The sequence below is a fragment of the Monosiga brevicollis genome, genomic scaffold, assembly GCF_000002865.3.
Source record: "Monosiga brevicollis MX1 MONBRscaffold_23 genomic scaffold, whole genome shotgun sequence".
Classification (NCBI taxonomy): Eukaryota; class Choanoflagellata; order Craspedida; family Salpingoecidae; genus Monosiga; species Monosiga brevicollis.
This window is the reverse complement of record NW_001865060.1, coordinates 564335-585579: the sequence shown is the minus strand read 5'-3', so window position 1 is coordinate 585579 and position 21245 is coordinate 564335. Positions and strand designations below refer to the sequence as shown.

General features: G+C 54.3%; 6 protein-coding genes across 6 annotated transcripts in view; 2 read left to right on the top strand and 4 right to left on the bottom strand.

The window, feature by feature from the left end:
• Nucleotides 1–72: 72 nt before the first annotated feature.
• On the bottom strand, nt 73–6444 carry MONBRDRAFT_33736 (uncharacterized protein; the record flags this gene model as incomplete). Its single annotated transcript, XM_001748450.1, has 13 exons — nt 73–169; nt 254–307; nt 423–527; nt 634–731; nt 857–920; nt 1011–1214; nt 1339–1486; nt 1574–1620; nt 1921–2147; nt 2251–2492; nt 2557–2695; nt 2845–3012; nt 3178–6444. 13 exons carry the CDS (start codon nt 6442–6444, stop codon nt 73–75), a joined length of 4860 nt encoding a protein of 1619 aa, XP_001748502.1.
• Nucleotides 6445–8296: 1852 nt separating this feature from the next.
• Nucleotides 8297–13268, bottom strand: MONBRDRAFT_28092 (uncharacterized protein; the record flags this gene model as incomplete). Its single annotated transcript, XM_001748449.1, has 23 exons — nt 8297–8353; nt 8497–8544; nt 8641–8712; nt 8820–8850; nt 8952–9032; nt 9136–9222; nt 9364–9414; nt 9477–9633; nt 9716–9770; nt 9899–10056; nt 10153–10347; nt 10580–10798; nt 10894–11054; nt 11172–11265; nt 11386–11452; nt 11559–11680; nt 11718–11763; nt 11883–12079; nt 12172–12284; nt 12384–12566; nt 12713–12755; nt 12880–12961; nt 13065–13268. 23 exons carry the CDS (start codon nt 13266–13268, stop codon nt 8297–8299), a joined length of 2523 nt encoding a protein of 840 aa, XP_001748501.1.
• A 1027-nt stretch (nt 13269–14295) lies between these two features.
• On the top strand, nt 14296–16083 carry MONBRDRAFT_33735 (uncharacterized protein). The gene is made up of 8 exons (XM_001748520.1): nt 14296–14493; nt 14625–14765; nt 14913–15000; nt 15112–15167; nt 15277–15380; nt 15466–15529; nt 15613–15745; nt 15869–16083. Exons 1-8 carry the CDS (start codon nt 14308–14310, stop codon nt 15988–15990), a joined length of 894 nt encoding a protein of 297 aa, XP_001748572.1. The 5' UTR covers nt 14296–14307; the 3' UTR covers nt 15991–16083.
• Nucleotides 16084–16139: 56 nt separating this feature from the next.
• Nucleotides 16140–17295, bottom strand: MONBRDRAFT_10765 (uncharacterized protein; the record flags this gene model as incomplete). The annotated part of the gene is made up of 4 exons (XM_001748448.1): nt 16140–16274; nt 16360–16434; nt 16765–16920; nt 17179–17295. 4 exons carry the CDS (start codon nt 17293–17295, stop codon nt 16140–16142), a joined length of 483 nt encoding a protein of 160 aa, XP_001748500.1.
• Nucleotides 17296–17757: 462 nt separating this feature from the next.
• MONBRDRAFT_10764 (uncharacterized protein) lies at nt 17758–18592 on the bottom strand (the record flags this gene model as incomplete). Its single annotated transcript, XM_001748447.1, has 2 exons — nt 17758–18243; nt 18542–18592. The coding sequence occupies 2 exons, from the start codon at nt 18590–18592 to the stop codon at nt 17758–17760; spliced, it is 537 nt and encodes a 178-aa protein (XP_001748499.1).
• Nucleotides 18593–20764: 2172 nt separating this feature from the next.
• Nucleotides 20765–21245, top strand: part of MONBRDRAFT_28089 (uncharacterized protein) — a gene marked incomplete at both ends in the record, with an annotated part of 6980 nt that continues 6499 nt past the window's right edge. The window contains one exon of the mRNA XM_001748519.1: nt 20765–21124. Coding sequence (XP_001748571.1) covers nt 20765–21124 — 360 coding nt within the window. The remainder of the gene's footprint in view (nt 21125–21245) is intronic.

The following is a 21245-nucleotide window of genomic DNA, read 5'->3' as shown; positions in this document are numbered from 1 at the left end:
AAAATAAACCCCTTTTCCACCTACAAATATTCTGCTGCCACGACGCACAACATCCGTGTGCACCTAGCGTGCCTAGCTATTGAATTTGGGCGGCTCCAACTTGTACTGTGGTAGCTTCCCGGTACAGACTTGCTCAATCATGGCATACAAGTATTCAATCTCCCCCTCACTAAAATTTGGGCACACACAGAAGATGATTAATGGGGTTACAAGAGAAAACGCCGGACCAAACTCCTCTAAACCAAACGCATACCTCAGCAAAAGATCCGTGTCTAGCTTGCGAGCCAAATGCTCACGTCGCATCGGGCTGCACGAGGCGAGGCGAAGCAGGGCGACGAGACGACAGATGGCAGTATGATGAGTGCCCAAATATCAATCTGATGAAGACCCACGGTGAGTTTCGCTATCCAGGCCCTGCTCACCGCCAAGCTAAGGAAGCACCAAAGTCGGGGTTGTAAAACTGGGCCAGCCGCTGATACTCTGGATCGCGACCCCGCAACTCCCAAATGTGGTGCCAAAACAGGGCCCTACAGGTCACAATAATATTGAGTGTCACACTGGAAGAGGGTTTGGAGGTTGTTCTTGCAAGAATGACCCTGCCCTTTGATCTCACGGGCACGCAAAAAGTCATACCAAGCGCAACACGCCGGGTGGCGTCGCAGAAACTCGACTCGATCGCGCAAGCCCATGATGACCGGATGCTCAACGACGGCCTGGATGGCCGTATTTTTCTGGGAGAAAAGGTTTAAAAAAAAGGGGGGGAGAGAGAGAGAGAAAGGAAGAGGTGACAACAAAGCATCAGACAGGGTTCAGCACCGAGAAACGTTTCCGCTCCATAGCGTCGACTGCAACAGACCTCAAAGCGAATTGTCTCCTCGACCTGAGCCCAATTGGAGCCAGGGCTCAAATAGACTTCGGCGCTAATTGACAAGAGCATCGCAAAAGGGAGAGCCCGCGTGAGTGGTTGATTGCACACCACGAGCAGGGGCGGATACAACATGTTGACGTACTGAAAGCGATAGGACAGGGTCTCGTCGTGTGACCAGAGCTCGTGCTGCAGGTGCTGGTTGTAACCCAAGAGGCTCGCCTCAATGAGCGGCATGCGCTGCGCGAGGAGAGCGTCGTTTTGTGCAAACAACTCAGCCAGCTTCGAAGTGACTGAGAACCCGGCGGTTAGATCAAAGTCAACTTCAGTCAACACGTGCTGCTTGACACTGTGGGGCCGATAATTATACCCAACGTGGGCCGTGAGACTCAGGCGACGGTATTCAGATGAGCGTGCGCAAATGTCTGCTTGAGCACGGCGTGAGCGCTTCCAAATACATCAACTTTACGTACTGATGCTCACGGCGAGAATCATCAATGCCATAACCGTCCTCCAAAACGAGCATCAAGCTGAAGCCAGGCCCCACATTCATCGGCGCAATGCCATCCACTTCAGGCAGCCACAAGTCGTTGGCGTCAATAAACTTGAGGCGAAACTCTCCTGCACGCAGACAATATGCCATGAGTTCACATCAGGCCACAACAGAAGACAAAGTTTAAATGCCCCAAAACGCCGACGCAGCCGCACCGTGATCAAACTGAATGTTGACTGTCTTGGTGATGCGGCGTTTGGCCCTGCACAAGCACATCAAACCGATAACATAATGAGCCCTCTTCCAAAAGCGCCGAACTTGAATATAGAGCAAGGACCAAAGCAGACATCCAAGCCAGAGGAGTAAGCATGAGTTCCACATACTCTGCGCCAGTACGGCCTCGATCGTCAACCTCAACCTCAAATGACTTGACAAATGTAAAATTGCTAAGCACGGTCGTAAACCCAAGCAAACGATTGTTACACCTGAGTGAGAAGTCGCTTTATGCAGACTGGTCAACAAGACGCAAGGCCTAGCAAGAGCAGCGCGAGGCTAGGCGTACAAGGCAACGCGCTGCCCATCTAGCGCGCGAAGTTGGCGCCGGGCCTTTCGAAGGGCCTGAATGTCCGTTGAGCTATTGGTGCGAACAAAGTCCAGCATGGGTCCAAAGTCACGGGGGAGCACTCGGCGATGGCCATTGCTATCACTGCGAAACACCAAGGTGAACGGGAAAGGTGCTGCGTGTAGTGTGCCAAATTGACCAGTTCCCTCGTGCCACGCATCCGGTCCCTAACGCACATTGGTACCATGATGAGCAGGTGTGATGCGGGATATAAGAGAGGACAAGGCTGCGTCGTGCGCACCACAAGCACATGAATTGACGCCTGCTCACCAAAAATTGGGCTATCTCTCGTTGCAGTTTGAAGCGCGATCCACGATGACCCAGAAGAGCGCGCCGAAAGTTGTTGGGACCCAAACGGCGACAGATGTGCTTATTTTCATAATGGCGCTCGCCGACAGTAAACGGCGCCTCGGGATTGGCGTCAGGAGTCGGTTGCATCATGTCCGGGGCCCCCTTCGCGAGGCGGTAGAAAACGGGATGTGCGTCTGCTGGAGGTCGAAACTGAGGTTCGACTGTGTAAACATGGAACAACAGATTAACACCAGATGAGCCTTTGCACAGTTGCACAGGACACACCACATGGTGAGGCAGAATCACCATGAGCCCGGAACTGAGCCAAAATGAGCATACCACTAAACAAAAGGTCCCAGGTCGGCTCCCACATTTGTTTGCGAATGCATTGCCAAGGATCATACGCTGGATCCAACATGTTTGGCTACAACATTCATCCCGCGCATGAGAAAAGGGAATGATGCACTGGGGTGGTGTGTATGTGTGTGTGTGTGTGTGTGTGTGTGTGTGTGTGTGTGTGTGTGTGTGTGTGTGTGTGCGCGCGGGGGCGCATAAGCAGTAGAGTGAACGCACCAGGTTGCGGTTACGCTTTTGCTGAATGTAGCGGGTGGTAAAAACGGCGCCGATGTACACCAACACGATGAGCAGGCAAAGGGCGTGAAAGCCATAAGCCCAGCCTTCGGCGTCACCGCGCACGACACGCCGAACCAAAATAAGTAGTTGCAACGTTGCAACCAAGCCCTGCATTTGATCGACAACAAGGTGAAGGTGAGAAGCAATCCGGGCGTTCAAGCAGAGAAACCGCCATCCATGCTCAAACATCAAGTTTGAAGTACATTTCCTTCCCGACGGGCACACGGCACACACATGAGGGCAAATCACGCAAAACATCAAGAGACGACGGACACATAGGCGGGACTTGAGAAAGTAACTCCGCCATCGATAGGTACACAAGACAGCAAGTGCGGCGGCAAGGATGGCGCCATCGCGAGCATACGCAAAAGGCTCCCGCTCGGCAATGCCAAGACATGAATTGTAGGGCTCAAGAAGCACGGTGACTGCCACGACGAAAAACTTGAGCGCCAGGATCTCAACGTGATAATAGGAGCGCTGGTAACGCAGCCCATCGTAAAAGGGCAGCCAAAGACCCTCGTCACTGCGCAGCCGACGCTCCCAGTCTAGCTTGCTCTGCACACGAACGACCTTCATCTCCTGAAGCAGCAACGCGGCCGGTGTGTCCAGAGGCATCAATAGGGAAGCACGACGCGCATTGGTACGGAGCGCTGGCGAGGGACCTCGTGAGTCCCCAGGACCTTTAATCTGGGGGCTGGACTGCAGAAAATCAGGCGATACGGCGCGTGATGGTCGTGAAGATGGGCCCCGTTTAGAATTTAGGGCCGGGCTCGCGCCGCCTTGTGGAGGCGGACTCGGCGAGAACCGGTGGTCCAGGACTTGCGAGTTGCGTTGAGAAGCCTCGCCGTTGAGACCATCACGTTGCAGCTGCTCCTCCAGAGGAGATCGTCCAAACTCTTCCTCCAGACGGCGCCGCCGCCAAAAGTCGAGTTCCAGTTTGCGCACGCCCTGCGAGATGCGTTCGTGCAAAGAAAAGGGCAGGACGAGGAGGAGGATGCCCCCGCCCAATGCGGCAACGAGATAAATGAGGACTGTTGGCAGGTCCTCGGCGTCGCGATAGCAAGGCAGGCCCGCCAGCAGGGCGTCAGTGGCCACAGAGAAAAAGAAATCGGCACCAAGGTCCGATGCTTCGCTGCGTCGGTGGAGTGGGTGATGGGCCTGAAGTGGCGGTCCCCACACCGCGACCTGGGCTGCCCAGAGCGTCATGGGTAGCGCCAGGACAATCAAGGTCGAGAAGGCCAGCAGGCGCCAACGCTTGTTCACTTGGCGTGACCAGAAGAGGTAGCTGTAGGTAATTGCGATGACGATGGCCATGCAGGTGCCGGCGACAAATTGTTGATAGATGCCAGAGCGGAAGCCAGAGAGCTGCATGATCAGCACCTGCAGGATGTCAAAGGTGTAAATTCGAAAGGCCCGAGGAAGAACGTCATACCCAACGTAAAGGACAAGGGCCATCATCTGCAGCATCTCAAGCCCGAGTTGAATGATGAGCCAGAACTCGACGCGATCGACGACCGTTTCGCGAATTTGGTAATTTTCGTTCACCTCCTCGCGATTGGCGGTGAGCGGTAGACGCTTTAATCCACCCCAGCGACTCGAGGGAAAGACGGGATTGGCAGCACTTGATCCAAAAAATGCTTGTTGAACCACTGGAATGTACGTTTTGGGCAGCGAGGCGCCTGACTGGGGTGGGTCTTCGGCTTGCACGGCGGCCAGAACGACTGAGGCAGCGCCGCCAGCTGCTTCGCTGCCCAGGTCGTCGTCGTCGTCATCGTCTTGGTCCCCTGGCCGGTCAAGATCGGCCACATCCATGAGCATGCGCTGCTTTTCTGCAAACGTGGGATTCCGATCCAAGGGGAGCTTGTTAGCGGCCTCACTCATCCGCCGCTGTGCGATGAGCACCTGCTCGGGGGCAGCAGCGGCTGTCGTCGTAGTCCCAGTCCGTGAAGCCCCTACAGGCTGGACAGGCTCGACAGCAGCGGTGGCAGGACCGACGCGTGCTGCCGTGGCCGTTGTTGTGTTGCGCGCCACCAGAGCATAGTCGTCGTAGTCATCTGCGGGAGGGAGCGGCTGCTCAGTTAGGTCACTAGCCTCGTCGGCACTACTGCCCGAGGCATTGGCCTCATCGTCTGTGTAGCTGTCGGCGGCTTCACGCCGATATGCACCGTGGAGGTCCGAAGCCAGCGTATAGCCGGGCTCTGGTAGGTCGGGCTCACGAAAGTGGTCGGATGGCTCGGTCGGAGGTATCACGGGCGAAGTCACGGAAGGACGAAAGTGCCCGCCGGCCATCGGCACTGGGGGCTGAATTGAAATGTACGTGTCAGCGATGGAGGGCTGGAAAGAGTCGGAGAGCGAGGGGCGGGCGTCCTGTGACGGACGGCGGCGCGAGTCGGAAGCATCGGGCTGGTGTGTCGAGAACGGCCGCGCTCGCGGCTTGGAATGACGCTTGTGGTCGTCGTGATTGACACGGTCGTCGTAGTCGTAGTCATCATAATCGTGACTGCTGACATCATCGTGGGCGTACGCGCCGGAGTGGTGGGTGCGCCTACCGTGGTGGCGGCCAGGTGCGGATCCCCCCGTGCGCCTTTGATCATCTCGATCGTAACCGCGATGCTGGTCTGAAGTTCGAGACCAGGCGCGCGGCTCATCCTCGCTGCCCGAGTCGGGATGGTACGTAGAAGCACGCTCGTATGCCCTTGGGTGGCGCTGGGACTCAACGTTTCTGCGTCCACGTCCACGCAGTGAGCGAGAGACGTCCGCCATCTCTAGCTGGCTTGCCCTGTCGTCGCGGGAGCGGTGGCGGTGCGGGGCGGGCAGGGCACGCGAATCTCGGACTCTCCCAGTACTAGCGGCAGCTGCCCGCGCCGTACGGGCCAAGCGCAGGGGCTGCGTAATGGGCAGCTGGTAACCATCCGGGGTGGTCAGGTAGCCACGCTTGACGATGTCCTCAATGAGATGCATGAGCGTGGGCTGTGGCAGCTCATCGGCAACCGTGTAGCCCTCAAAGGTGCGGTGAATGACGTAGTTAATCGGCGCTTGACCCGGAGCAAGAGCGAGGGTCAGGGAGAGACCACCGCGGCGATTGCAGCGGACCACAAATGTGCCCTCGGGTTGTTGGGCCAGGGCGTGTAGGGCGTCGTCGCGTTCAATGTGCTCATCAAACCAGATTGCCCGGCGGTAGAACGACAGGCGCATGGTCTCGACCGGACGTCCGAGGTGAATGCGCCGCTGCTCAACAATGAAGCCGCGATGCGTGGCCTCGGCCACAAGCTGATCGATGGAAGGTTGCCAGTCGTGAAAGTCCAGGGTCAGGAGGTCATCGTTACCCACGTGGATTCTAAACTGTTCAGCGCGTCCGTCTAAACAGACGGTGAGGACGAAAAAGTCGTGTGTTTCATTGTAGCGCACGAGGTAAGTGCCTTCCCCGCCCTCGCGTACGAGGGCGTTGGCAGCACGTCGCCCAAGACCGGCGGTAAAGGCGGTACCAGCGAAGCGTGCGTCCACATCTTTTGTGTAATGAATGCACTCGTAGGCCGCCATCTGGGCTGGTGCCAAAGCCAGCTCACCGATCCTTGACCAAGCAAGTTGGTTGACGATGGCTCAGGGCCTGTGCTCAAAGCTGCGTCACGTCGGCCATCGATGGGCACGGCACGCGGTCCTCACAGACCATCTAGCGCATAGCGGGCACGCGTTTAGGCTAGGTCCGGTCTGTAATTGTCTTGGTGTCCTCAACTCTGGCCCACCGACACGTCCAACCAGCCCAGGACCAACCCAAGAACTTACCAACAAGGCAAAGGCACATTCCAAAACCTCAACCCTCCTCCACGAGCTCTTCCGTCGTCGTGCTTGACGCTGCCACAAGCACACACTGCTTCTCGCGCACGCGTGCGTGTGTGTGTGTGTGTGTGTATACTGTTGTCGTTAAAAATGATAAATTTCAAAATTTTTTCTCACATCTCTGACTTTTGCTCCCAACCTCTTTTTTTTCTTTCCCAATGTCTCAACATCTCTCAAAATCCCTCAACATCTCTCGATGTCTCTTGTTATCTCTAGTTATCTCTTTGTTATCTCTCACAGTTTCCTTTCATTCTCTCGCATTCTCTCATTCTCACGGCCTATCTCTCAAGATCCCTCAAGCTCGCTCCATCTCTCTGAACGATCGCTGGAGATCTCAATGGTCCGCCCCTTTTTGGCTCGTAAAGCAAAACGTGCACTCTCTCTCTCTCTCTCTCTCTCTCTCTCTCTTTCCTCCTCTTGCTCCACTTGCTCGTCATCCATGTCTCTCCTTGCTGCCCTTGCTCCCGTGGTATGCCCTTGCCTCTCTGATCGGATGGATCGACTCGACTGGCCTCTTGTATGAATCCGCTCAAACTCTTCCTCTCTCTTCCCCACGGCTCTTCCCTTTCAAATGCAGACGGATGTCATACCGCCATCCATAGCAAGGAGGACCTTCGTACCGCGACGGAGTGCGTTTAGGGTTCACATGTCAATGGATGAATGCACCTTGGCACCGATGGCGGGATGCATGGAAGGGTGGGGCAGAAGGGCAGCGCGGAAGAGCAGCCCGCCATAATATCACAACCGCTCTCGTTGGTTTTTGTTTGGTCGCCGTGGCTAGCAACAAACGGGCGTTTGGGAGCATCATCGGTCGAGAGCACCAAACGCATGTAGGGACAGAAACCGATCACTGTTCCCATCACTAGCAACGCCACCGCAGACTCACGCCAAACCTCATGTCAACGGAAAACGTCAAAAGCGGGCACTCTCCAACCCTCCTTGTCTTTGGCACCGCCCTCTACGTGGAGTGCGCTCAGAAGTTGACCACCGCCCCCAAAACGCCCATGGGTCTTTGAATTCTCAGACGATGATGTCAGGCTCTGAGTCCATGCGCATTGTGCATTGCCTTTTGACGGTAAAACCAGTTACTTCAGGTAATATCGCTTCAAAGGAATGCCACAAGCAAGCGGCCTGCTGCCATCTTCTTTGAGATTGGGGCGACAAAGCCAGAAGCTGTCTCCGGGTCACACATGGCTTGTCAGTACTTTCTGCCCAAACTGCCCGGGCGAAAGGGCTGTCAACTCTTCTTCAACTCTTTTCCTTTTTTAAGGAGTTCGGAAGAACACGTCACTAAGTAGGTCTGCCCAAAAAAAAAAAAACACTGCTACGCCATGCTCGCATGATTACCATCAGTAGAGCGGGGTGGCATGGGAAGAGAGAAAAAGGAGAGAAATCACCCAGCGAATTTATTGTTCTGATTGACATGCAAGGAGCTATCGACTAAACACGGGTTGAAATAACAACAAGGAGAGCCTCGAATGTGAGCACCACTTGACACAAGTACACCAATTTTGAGAGCGGAAAATAGCTCGCCGCATTTCACGAGCGGCTGAGCTTAGAGCGACATCTCTTGCACTGGAGCCAGACCCAGCTCGAGATCCATCTCTTGCATCTAAGGGCAAAGTTTGACACGCCACAAGGTTTGGCCGAGATGGTTAAGATGCACACAAACGGATTGAAGTAAGACCACGCAACGCTCACGAGCTGGTCGATTGGTCTCAACAGTCGCCACACAATTTCTTGCGCGCAACATACCGTGCCATGATCATCCAGCAATGCCTCCATGGAGTTTGTTCCCGTACTCTACAAAAAGGTACAGAAAAGGCATCGTGAAGCAAGGTCCAACACGGCGGTCTGACCAAGAAACATACGGTCACCAGCAATGACACGTGAACCCACCGCTGAGCGATGATAGAAATGGGTGTTGGCGGAGGGCAGATCCATCGCAGATCCGGTCGGTGTCTCCGGCTCCTAGACACGCGCAATCCCGAGGCTCGGTTAGTGGCTTTCGGCCGTAACGAACAAATTGAAGACCTGCAACAAAAAAAAGGGGGAGGGTGCCACTCAGTACAACTTACATCATCGCCGACCGTCATGGTGGCCCGACGTCTGCGTTTCGAAAAGAAGGGATCACATAACACAAAAAAAGGGTTGAGGGGATGTGTAAAACAGGCTAAAGGTTTTCAAGAAAAGGTGGGTCGTCCACAAACCGTCGCACGGGGACCGTTGCCGAGGTTTGGCGCGAAGATAAGCTTTCGCGCCCTCCTGTACCCGCTACGGGCCCGTATTCCCTGCCAGCCACAAAAGGATCAGGAATTCAAAAAGTCGTTAGAACCACAACCGTTGGCCTCAAACTGGCCAGTCAATCAGTGCCCGTTACAGCATCCCACGTACCGCAGCAACATGGCTTGAAAACGCGCCAGCTGCTGCTGATCATCACCAGAGTCGTCATCCTCATAGTCGAATCGCATATTATGAGGCCTGCATTCCACACACACACACACACACACACACACACACACACACACACACACACACACACACACACACATGTAAGAACCATCGGGTGCACAGCCGGCTCATACGACGAAACACCTCAAACCCAAAGACACACAAACGCACCGATCCTTGACTTCTTGCAACAGTTTGGAAGCCACGTCATCCTTGCTTCGCCTGCGTGAGAAAAGATTGGCATCACATCTGCCATGAGTTGTCGCACCACCCCAGGCGCCTACCGATGAATGCGACCATCACAAGCCGCCACAAACTTGAAATGTGCGCGATTCTCTTCAAGAGTCATGGCACGATTTGTAAGCATGGCCATTTCGCCCATGACGTTACGGAAGTTCTGATGTGTACGCTGCCATAGCAAGTTGTCCACCTCCACCTCATCTGCGATGCATCAACGCAACCACGCCCAGCAGCGTGTTGATGAGACGGGACAGGACATGGCCAGCAGCTAGATCGACCTTACCCAAACCCCGATCCTCTGCCTCCTCTCGCGCCTTTTGCCGCTCGTGGCGAATACGCTGATGGTGAAAACATGCAGTTGAGTTAAACCGGCCTGACACAGGGATAAAAAAAGGAAGCGTTCATGGCCCATCGGCACGAGCAAACCAAAGCCCGGCTGTCTATCGGACATGACATGTTGGCTTACCTCGAGTAAACTCTTCATATGCTCCTCTTCAGCGCGCTCAAGGAGGTACTTGTAATCACCGCCAGGTTTGACCATGTAAAAGTGTAGCATCTCATCAAATCGCGAATAAAAGTCCCGGAGGAAATTGGGAGAATGCACGTGGGAAATAATCTCCACAACTACCATCACAGTGATACCCGACCGACGAGCGTGCACAACAATGAGGAGTGACCGACAGTACATCGTCGGCAGCCTGGCTGTACAAGGACTCTCACCTCGCATCATGCTGTCCACGAGCTTGGTATTGAGCTTCTCAAACCCCAGCGTCTCATGCTCATCGGCCATGGAGATATTAAGCGCCGCCAACACAGGCTTGATCGTCGTTCCCTGGGAGAAAGGAGGCAACAGCACGATTGTGGTTACTGCATGCAAGCCCATAAACACAAAGGTGAGGAGCAGCGTAGTCTCACCTGCACGAAGACCGTGATCATGACGATGAAAATCGTAGCCGAGACAAACAAGTCTCGATGCTCAAAAGCCGTCAATGCTGTGGGCAACGGTCGTGCAAACCAGGCAAGCGTGGCAGACAAATGACATCAGTTCTTGCCATATTGGACCAAAGCGCACGAAGGTATCCACCCAACCATGCACCGAACCCGTTTGATTGGTTCCCACTCGCATTTGACGGCCTGGTGCACATACCATCGTTGCCGCTACAAAGTTGCTCGTTATCAATCAAAATGAAAGCCAGGGCAAACGCAATGGCACCGCGCAAACCACCATAGGCAATGACGCATTGGTCCTTGAAGGTGATTTTGTGTCGGCGCATTTGGTTGATCACCCAGGAGCTGGCAAATGTTGAGACGGCGCGAAAAATCAGGCACATGAAATAGGCAATAAAGATAAACTCGGTATGCCAGCCTAAGATATAACGAACGCGCGATGGGGTGAGCTAAACGAGTTCCCTGTATCCAGCCCAGCGAGCGTTGGCAGGGCCAAAGCACATCTGCTCGTACCAATGGACACGGAAGTGACGAGCTCGACGCCCAGAAGGACAAAAATCAGAGTCTCCGCCGTCGCAGAAATGATCTTGAGAAAGTACTGAATGCTGACCCGAGAGGTCTTTTGAATGTTCTTGGACGCATAGTGCTTCATCAACATGCCACATACCATAATGCTGCGAAGTCCCGGTTGATGGAAAAGGCAAGGAAACAACAAAATGAATAAGGCCAGAAAAGAAAGCAAGGGGGTCATGATCAAATACGGTGCACCGAGGGTGACAAGGCGTACAAACCTGACAATACCCGAAAAGTGGAAAATCTCAGCCACAAGGTACGAGAGATAACCAATCAAGATCAAAATGAACGGCTCCATCACACGGCCCGACTCTGGACCGGTAACACAGGCATGAGCGAGCTTGAAAACTCGAGCTGGCCTGATCGTGAAGAACGTCGGCAGAGGCCAGCAGCTCAAGCCAGGGCATTGCAAAAAGGAGCGCCTCGACTCACCGGGAATGAAGAAGCGCGTGATAAATGCCGCAAGAACGCCATGCAAGATGCCAATGATCAACCCGCCCTAGAGCAAAAAGTCGACACAACATCAAAAACGCGATTGCAAACAAACAGAATGGTCAAGTGTGGGCGAAGATGTGACGAGCCAGATATGAGTGGCTCAAGCTCACCACAAAAACCACAATGAAAGCACCGACGCCCGTGCCCACAGCCGCTGCGATGTCCAATTTTTCTAAACGCCGCGATGATGTCAAGAAGAGGGTTGCCGTGGCGTTGAGTTGGTTGCTGAAGTCTGACGGAAACAACAAGCAAGGCATGCACCCACGTACCCTCTGAAGTGTTGCCGTTGTAGGCAATGGAGACGCAGATGCGATACTGCACATTGTTGTGCGGCAAAAATGAGCGTGAGGGGAGAAAGAGGACACGCTACACGTTGAATCATGGCCTACGCCCAAAGCCCGACGCTTGATTTTTCACAGCACGAGAAGGCGTACCAAAACGACGGCGACGCCGTCGTTGAGAATGCTCTCGCCAAAGACGATGGTGTGCAGCGTGTCGTTCACGTGCATTTCTTCAAACACGGTCAAGACGGCCACAGGATCAACAGCAGCAATGAGAGCGCCAAAGACCAGGCCCTCGGCTGGGTTCATGTCAATGCCCAAAGAATTGGCAATGGCAGACATGACAAAACCTGGGCCGCGACAGACACAAGGTATGTTTGGTGAGGTCACCAAAACAAGATGAGGGATGAGAAGCAAACACAGCAGTCGGTGTGGGACTGACCGACGGCAAAGGTGTTGAAGGCTGTGCCCAGAATCGCATTGATGAGGATGGTGCCAATGTTTTCCATAAAGACGCGATTATTGCATTGCTGATAGCCAGCCTCGAAAATAATGCTGAAAGGATGCAGGGTAGCAAAGCACTCCAAAGCTGAGCAAAGTAGCCAGTCTTAAGTCACATCGATCAGGGCGCTTTGGAGGAGATGAAAGGCTTACGGGGGCAGGATGATGAGGAAAAAGCCCTCGGCGGAGAAATCAAAGGGGTCCTGTCGCTCGCCGATGAATCTGCGGGCCAAAAATGGTGGAGAATGAATGGGACGGCACGGCGGCGGTCGCACGCACGTTGGAAGCATAGGGTGCAAGAACCGTTTGCAAGCGTGCTCCGATTCAGACGCCAACCTAATGTAAAATCCGACAATGATGCCCACGAGAATGACCATGCTGCATGGGGACGAGGGGGGCATCGAAGTGTGTGCAGCGTGAGCGTTGACATTGGGTTGAAATGAGCGATGAGGCACCGCGTGTGCATGAAACGTCACACGCACCACGAGTCGGGAAGAATCTGTCCCAGCTTTGAGGCTTGGAAGACTGCGTGCAGGCGGATTTAGGGGCAGCGTGGTGTCAATGAGAAGAGTACAGCGGAATGCAGCTCATGAGGTGACGTTGAGCGCCGTCTCGAGCCTTTGCCTGAAGTCGCCCAAAACAAACGCACCAACACGGAGGAAGGAGACGACGAGCAGAATCAGGGTGGCAAAGAAAGGCTGTTCCACAGCCTGAAAGTGAAGGGCGAAAATCTACAGGTCACGCAGGCGTTAGAGAGACGGTTGGCACAGGCTGAGGATCCCGATACGACGCACAAGCCGAAGAACGAGTGGCAAGGCAGAGCTGTTTGCACACCGTCAGTTCGCGGTTCTCTTCCACTTCATCCAAAAAGCTGTGGTCGCCGTATCGGGAGTTGCCGCTCCCCGAAAGATTCGCAATGACTTCGGCAGAGCAAACTACGGACAGTTTGGGGAGACCCCGTATGGGGTTGGCGAGCGTGATGCTGAGGGCGCAAAAGGGACCGAAGCAGAGCAGGGCAATGATGGCTGCTGGCGACATGCTCGCGCCGCCGTACCGGAAAGCTCAGAGTGACCGTGTGCGGCATCTTCTGTATCTGCGTGTGCTGTAGGTTCTTGAGCCAGCCCTGATGGGAGCGCCAAGAGCGCGAGCACCAGCAGCAAGGTGGCCGTTTGCCATTGCCTTGAATAGCCAATGCCGCTAGCGGCAGTCTTGGCCATGATGGCGTTCCCTTAAGGGCCGTTTGCCTCTGCCTGCTCACAATCAATGCTCTCTTTGCCCAGACAGCCCCGGCAGCGACACGGCTGCACCTAGCGACGCCATGACACAAGCGAGGTCAACCTGTCACAATCAAGTAATTCCACCAAGCAGCCAGCAAGGGGGCACATGCGCAGCTTACCACCAGCCCACGCCAACCTAGACTCCCTGAGGCACCAAAATCCACTTCCCAACGGCCCACGACCACCAACTCCACCACCACTACCAGACCAGATCAGCCCAGATCAGACCAGACCGCTCGCTCGTCACCACGCGCTCGTATGTGTGTGTGTGTGTCTGTGTGTGTGTGTGTGTGTGTGTGTGTGTGTGTGTCTCTCTCTCTCTCTTTTTTTTTGTGACAGAAAATCGACGCGTTTGTCAGACAAAAATGTTTCAGAAGGTACTACAATAACCTTTCAAACCTCTACATCAGATATCGTTGTTGAGGTTAATGGTTCTTCGGAATCTTGATAGTTTGCTTCGACAGCTTATGATTGTGGTGAGCCGCAAAAGTGCGCAGGATACCGTCACAAACTCACATATAATGCTTCATCTTCTTGTAATATTGCTTCATAAGAACGTTGCTTTTAGCTTATCATAACTTCAATAACTTGAATTCAATCTTCAATAACTTAGGTGATATGTGACTCAAAGTTGAACGCTTGCAACAGCAACTTCATTTTCGCTCACGGTGAGCCATCGATGGCAGCGGGCATCGGACGGGAAATGCTGGTGCTGATGATGCTCATGCGGTCTGGTGTTCTGGTTTTTAATGGCAGCGGCAGGGTGTGGCTTGTGCACGAGTACAGGTTTTTCAATCAAGATGGCCATGACACTGACAGCGGCAGCGCGGTGTGTGAGGGCAGCACGGCTCGTGACCCCGTGCGCCAGGAGCGTCCGCGGTCTGCAACACGCCAGCGGCGAAGGCGTGGAGGTACACGTGGACGACCAAGGCTTTGCCAACGTCACTCTTGCACGCGGTGATAAGTTCAACACGTTCTCTGACAAGGCACGGTCGCGGCCCCACTGCCACCCCCCATGTCCTCTGCAGCCGGTCCCGCTCTGGGAAGCCCAGAGAGGAGAGACGAGCCGCTGCGGTCAATGTGCTCATGTCCATGGCTCTGCTGCTGCTCTGCTCAGGTCATCAGCCGCTTGGACCAGGTGTGGAATGACCTGCGCGCGGAAAGCGGTCTGCGTGGCATGTTCCTGCGCGCCGAGGGTCGCTTCTTCTCGGCGGGTGCCGATCTCAAGTGGATGAAGGGCTCCATCAATTACTCCAAGGTTCAGCCTCCATCACCAGTCCGGCTGGTGCAAACCAGCTGGCTCCTGCCCTTGCGCTTGTTGCCAACGCTGCGGCATGTGTACCTCTTGCCCTACCTCAATCAAGGATCCGCATCTGGGCATGCGTGTGCTGCCCCCATACCTTAGGAGCAAAATCAGGCCGATGCAGAGGCCCTTTCCAACATGCTGCTCAACCTCAACACGCTGCCCATGGCGACCATCGCGCTTGTGCAAGGTGCGAGTCAACTCATGCTGTGATGCTGAGCTTGGATCAGAGCTCATCCCGTTTCTTGCTTCTTCTTCCATTTTTTTTCGTCCTTTTTTTTTTTTTTTTTTTTTCTTTTAGGCCCAGCCTTTGGCGGTGGAGTTGGCCTCGTCTCGTGCTGTGATGTCGCTGTTGCCGTACGTGCTATGTCTGGCGTGCATGCTCACGATAGCACCCACAGCCTGGCGTTCTTCCGGGAACTCTCACTGCTTGTATCCAATTGTGGGCTTATCCCTGGCTCGCTAGACCCAATCTGCCAACTTCACATTGTCCGAAGTGAAGCTAGGCATCATCCCCGCCACCATCTCGCCCTACGTCATTGCGCGCATTGGTGCTGCCCAGAGCCGTCGGTCCGTAGAAGCGCGCCACCTCATCCCATCTGACAAATGCACGTGGAGAGCTTCGAGCTGAAACTCTTACCCACAATCCGTATAGGTACATGCTGACGGCTGAGGCCATCTCCTCGACGCGCGCACAAGAGATTGGTCTCGTACACGAGGTAACATTCATACACGGGCATCACGCTTCTCAAGGACCAGCCTCTGCTGATTGGGGCACCATGAATGCTACCTCCTTTTGCAGGTAGTGGCGGACGAAGAAGGGCTCCGTGAGATGGAGACCTCTTTGCGCCAAGCGCTCCTGCGTGCTGGCCCCAACGCGGTGGCCGCCTCGAAGCATCTCGTCACCTTGGTTGAGCAAAGTGAAAACCCCAGCGGTGCGCACCTCCCTCCCCCCTTCTTCTGTGTTGGCTCGTTAGCTCTTGGACCTCGCACCAACCCTCACGCCCTGCTGCATGATTTGTTTTCGACCGATGCAAACTGTTGTATCCCATGCTCAGACTTGGTGGTGGCGACGGCTCGCGCCTTGGCTGAGCAACGTGCCAGTGAGGAAGGCCAGGCCGGTCTGGGTGCGTTTTTTGCCCGCAAACCTGCACCCTGGGTGCCTGAAGATCTGGCCTAGGCTGAATTCGAATAGCGTTTGGCTTTATCCAAGCCATCCGGCCCACCGCTCTGGTCGTTCAGGAGCGTATCCAACAATCGAAAATACTACAACAAGCTTGTCTTTTAAAAGTGCCAGCAGGCCTTCTGTTCAACGCCTGGTCCTCTGCATCATGCACGAGCAGCAACAAAGGCCGTGTCGTACGCAAGTTTTCGGCTTTGCACCAGCGCGCGCCATTCAGCCACAAGCGCTGGCTCAAGCCGGCGCTCCAACGTCACTTCCTCAAAGACCACGCTGCGGCTCACCTAGCCACAACAAAAACGCATGCAATAATCGAACATATGAGAGCAGCTGTGATGCCATGAGGGCATTCAAGCCAAGGACACAAACCTCTGTAAAGCCAAGGCGCTCCGTGAAAAGGTGCAAGGATGGGGCGTTTGCAAAGCCGATCTTGGCCGTCACACGCTAAAGTGGGGGGTCAAGCAAACATCAGCGGGTCCATGGACAAAACAGATCTGATCGTGAGCTTGCAGCGCCGCCAGATAAGCATACCTCCAAGTGCAATTGATCAACTGCATATAATATCATCAGCAGACTTGCCCGCTGCCCCAATCCCCGTCGCCGAGCGCTCGGCTCGGCAATCATCACCTTCCACAGGACGAGTCGGCAGGGCGTGAGCCATGGCGGTTTGATTTTTATGGGTTTTTTTTCTTTTTTTTCTTTTTTTCTTTTTTTTTTTTTTTCCTTTCGTAGCCTGGGGACGCACGCCCACGACAGCACGGCAGATGTGCACACCTCAATCTCAGCCGAGTGTGGATCATCTTGATCGTTAAAAAACAAATTGACGTCGCCGACCATGGCGGCTGTTTCTTCCTCGACCGTCACATCAGGTGAGGGGTCATCTAGACGGGTGGTGGCACTGCGCCCGTTTGTACACATGCCATGAGCCGGCTGCAAAGGAAACGAAAGAATGGCTGCAAGAAAAAATTGGCTGTTTGGGAGGCATTGGTTGAAGCGGGAAGCGACGCACAGATTGAGGAGTATGAAGGTCAGCTTATCCTCGTCCTCGCGCCAGGAGCGCTGCATGGCATACTCCTCATCAATGGAGAGGGGCTCAGAAGCTGTCTACCCAGCACGTGTGCATCTCGTTGAGACAAACCCGCACAGCCAAATGCAGAGGTCGCCAGGCAAGCCCCTGTACGCTTGTACCTGCTCCTGTAGCTCGGTGCTCTGCATCCATTCATGATACTTGGGCACGTGGTGCGCCATGTACGGCACCAACACCAGCCCTTCCGAAGTCAACGCATCGTTGTTGTTGATGCGCATCTTGCTTGTAAAGTGTCTAAGCTCAAACGCGGGCAAAATTGGAGAGGTAACTTGAATTTCCTTGATTTTAGTTCCTTGCCTCTCGTCTCGCCCGTCTTGTCCCTCTCGAATCGCCCGCCCCTCTCGTCTCTCTCGTCTCTCTCGTCTCTCTCGTCTCTCTCGTCTCTCTCGTCTCTCTCGTCTCTCTCGTCTCTCTCGTCTCTCAAACGCGCGTTCTTATGCTTGTCTCAGTATGAGTAGGCTGTATATCAGTGGCAACGCGACTGCGAAATAAATTGTAGAATAGTCGAGGAAGTAAAGGCTAGAGAACATTGAGCTTCACCCGATGCATATGGGACGGACAGAACAGAATACGGGTGGAAGGAAAAAATAAACAAGCCCAGGCTGCTGGAGTGTCACATCACGAGGCGCGTTGGGGCACTTGAATAGAGCGCGAGCCTTGCCTGCTTGTTATCGCCCTCCCTAGGCGATAATGGGGGCGGGAACGCTGTCCATGGGGTCAGTCTCGTCGACATGCGTATCGGCCACTTCAATCTGCTCGGCTGATTCCCGAAGTGATTGCATGACATCTCCTGAGAGACGATCTGTGGAGATGTTGAGCTTTTTCTCATCGCCCTTGACTTCCGAGTGCTGAACATGCTTGTTGGGTTTGCCCGGGCGAGGCTTGGACTTGATGATACCAGCTGCCTTGAGCAGGCCAAGGACGATGGTGCGGCCCCAGATGACCTGAAGCCCACTGAGAGTGAGTGAGCTGAAGAATAGGCAGCCCATCACAATTGTATCGGTCTTGGAATATGTGCCAGTCGGGGCCACCATAACCATTTTCACGTGGCTGAAGAAGCGCAGCAAAAAAGGTGGCAACATCACGAGTCGCACGATGATAAAGTGAATGGCAAACACCAGCCGAACACCCCTGTGACGTGCAAGCAGCGGGCCATGGCGCAAGGCCTGGGGTCAGCATGGTGGGGGCTCAACCTGTGGCGGCGGCGTGCTCCTGCGGTCGCTGGAGCGGTGATAGCAGCGCAGACGTACGTGTAGGTGGTAGGGAACTTTTCAATGAGCTGTGGAAACATTTTGAAGATGTCCATGACACTGAGCGGAATGCTCGAGGACTCAAAAACGCCAAAGCAGTACTACAACGTCGGTGACCGATACACGGGGGAGTTGCAAATGTAAGTTTGGCCCGTGCTGCTGTGCCTCTTGCGCTGAGCAGGACAATCGGCTGACAAGGAGGCGAAGAACCTACGGCCGCGTAGCCGTGGAGATATTGATTGGCGACAGCCAGGGCACTGGCCATGGCTGCCGTGTGGTGACCAAGAGTCGCAGCAGTACGCTGCTCCTTATAGACGATGGCTACGGTTAAGTTGTAGATTTGATAGGCCAGCATCACCTCCCCAATGCGCTGGGCAGCCGCATCAAAGCCGAAAAGCTACACTCGCCCAGGCATGAATGGGGCAGAAGAGGCCGTCAGCGAGCACACATTTGAGCTGACAGGAAGCGCTGATATCCGCCCAGGCCCGTGTCATCTCACCGGGTCCTCAGGGTCGGGAAGCATGAATCGGGCGACACCAATGATGGACAGCCAGCTGATGGCAACAGCTATGCGGTCACCCACCAGCCAGGCGCAATCAGGTCAAGCAAGCGCGGGCGATGATGAGCAAGAGCGAGACGGCGGCGGGTGTGGATGCTCCAACATGCTGTGCCGTATTCCTTGTGGCGTTTTCATTGAGAGGCAGGTCTCGCAGCGCAATCATGTCTCGTACCAGCAGAAATCGTGTAGGCGAGAAAGCCGGCTCGCTGCGATAACTTTGGGAGCGCCAAGAAAAAGAGCTCGAGAAGACAGTGGAGCAGGCAGAGACCGGCTGTCAAGCTAAACACAAAGGGGATCATATCGCTGGGTCCCGCGTGGACCAGCAGCTCGGGCAGCTCCATAAAGAACCCCATGATATCGATAAAGTTGCAACGTGCCGAGGCTTGACCTGTGGCGGCACGAGCCATGCCAGAGGAGACAAAACTATTCCGTGAGTTGCACTCATCTGCCGTAAGGGGATATACACTTTTATACATCCGTATGTATACAATCAGCTCAATTCCCACCACAAGCACCATTTGCCAGAGGGCTGCCCGCGGGACACGCGCCAGCTTCACAGACGAGGGTCTCTTCCCCCTGCCTGACGTCCCATCGGCCAATGGGCCCTTGGCCTCTGCCAAATGACGGACCTGGAGACCAAACACTGGGCAAAGCTGCGCCCTTGCCTCGTTCTTGCTTTGTTACCAAGGCTGCTCCCCCTTCTCGAGGCCGTCGATGTCGGTTGTGTCGTCAGCGCTACACTGCCACTGGCTGCCAAAAAAAAAAAAAAAAAAAACGTGATACACACACACACAACACACACACACACATCACGAAAGGCTCCAACCTAGATCATCACGACTCGTGCCAACGACATAAACTCTTTCGATATCTTCATAAACCTGGTCGTGATACACTAACATATATTCATAAAGTATTATATTCTGCGTTGACTTGTTGTTTTTGCGTTGATTCTTTGGCATTGTTCCTGACCTTTTGGTTGTCAGGACTTCGTGAAGAACACCCACTCACTTAGGGTCGGCAGCCGTCGACTGGACGTTAAGCGTGATCCTGTTCCATTCTCTCGACATCTCGACCTCTCGACCTCTTGACCTCTTGACCTCTTGACCTCTTGACCTCTTGACCTCTTGACCTCTTGACCTCTTGACCTTCACGCTCTGTGGAAGACCGGTTTGCTCTGAGTTTCATTTCGTTTGTACCAAGCATGGGTACATCACAATAAACGATTTCTTCTGTCCCACTGTATGGCTCTGCTGTGATCAACCAGGAGTGAATGGATTTGGCTCAATGATGAACCGTCGATGCACCTCTCGGAAGGAAAAGGCCACGCCATGCGACAACTTTATTGTTCACACATCGGATGAATGTGAAGTAGAGGTGTTTGAAGCTCGGGCGCTGAGTGTTTGCAGGTCCACAGGTCCAACGCCGCCCATTCATTCAGAGGCCAACGAGCGGAGCGCCAAAAGAGGCACTGCGCAGCAGTTTCGATTATATGTATACAACTATAGTTGTGGCGGGTAGGGAATGCTCAAGGGGTGCTAAAGATTTAAACAGAAAAGCTTGGATAAAACAATACACATTCTGAAGAAGCCAAAGTTGATACGGATCACACCTGCCGACTTCATCTCTAGTAGCGCTTCCACACCCTCGACCATTCTCTGGTTTCCCCTATGAATTTGTATGGAACGAAGATCACAGGCTGCTCCACCCTCTGGCTGAGCATCAGCACAAGCTCCACCCCTCTCCGAGCTACTGTAACGTGGGAGGCGCTGTCGTGTAACGGCCATCCTGTCGTACCAAACGCAAAACGTACGAAAACGGCAGCGGGTTGGTACAAGGCTGACTGGAAATGCAGCGCGACAGGGCACTGCCGCAAGGATGCCAGACTCTTGCTCAAACCGCATCTCCTCTCTTTCCACCAAAGCCAGTGAAGTGAACCCCGACCCAACCTCTCAAGTGTCACTGACTTTGCTCTCTCTCTCTCTCTCTCTCTCTCTCTCTCTCTCTCTCTCTCTGTCTGCGTCTCTCTCTCTGTCTCTGTCTCTCTGTCTCTCTCTGTCTGCGTCTCTGCCTCTCTCTGTCTCTGTCTCTGTCTCCCTCTCTGTCTCTCTCTTTCTCTCTCTCTCTCTGTCTCTTCTCTCTCTCTCTCTCTCTGTCTGTCTCTCTCTCTCTCTCTCTCTCTCTCTCTCTCTCTCTCTTCTCACTCATCACTCTCTCTGTTTCTTGAGTCTCACAACGGTGAGATCCCTCACAACTTGCAAAGGCCAACACCAAACGGCAGCCAGCCACCTGTGGCGTGCTGACCCAGCGCCTTCCCTGCATTCAAACTCTTTGGCCAGTGACTGTCTCATTTGCCTAG

Coding starts and splice junctions, on each gene's coding strand:
- MONBRDRAFT_33735 (XM_001748520.1), top strand. CDS start 14,308: ATGGCCATGACACTGACAGCGGCAGCGCGGTGTGTGAGGGCAGCACGG. Junction 14,494..14,624: donor TCAACACGTTCTCTGACAAG/GCACGGTCGCGG, acceptor TGCTCTGCTCAG/GTCATCAGCCGCTTGGACCA. Junction 15,746..15,868: donor GCAAAGTGAAAACCCCAGCG/GTGCGCACCTCC, acceptor TCCCATGCTCAG/ACTTGGTGGTGGCGACGGCT.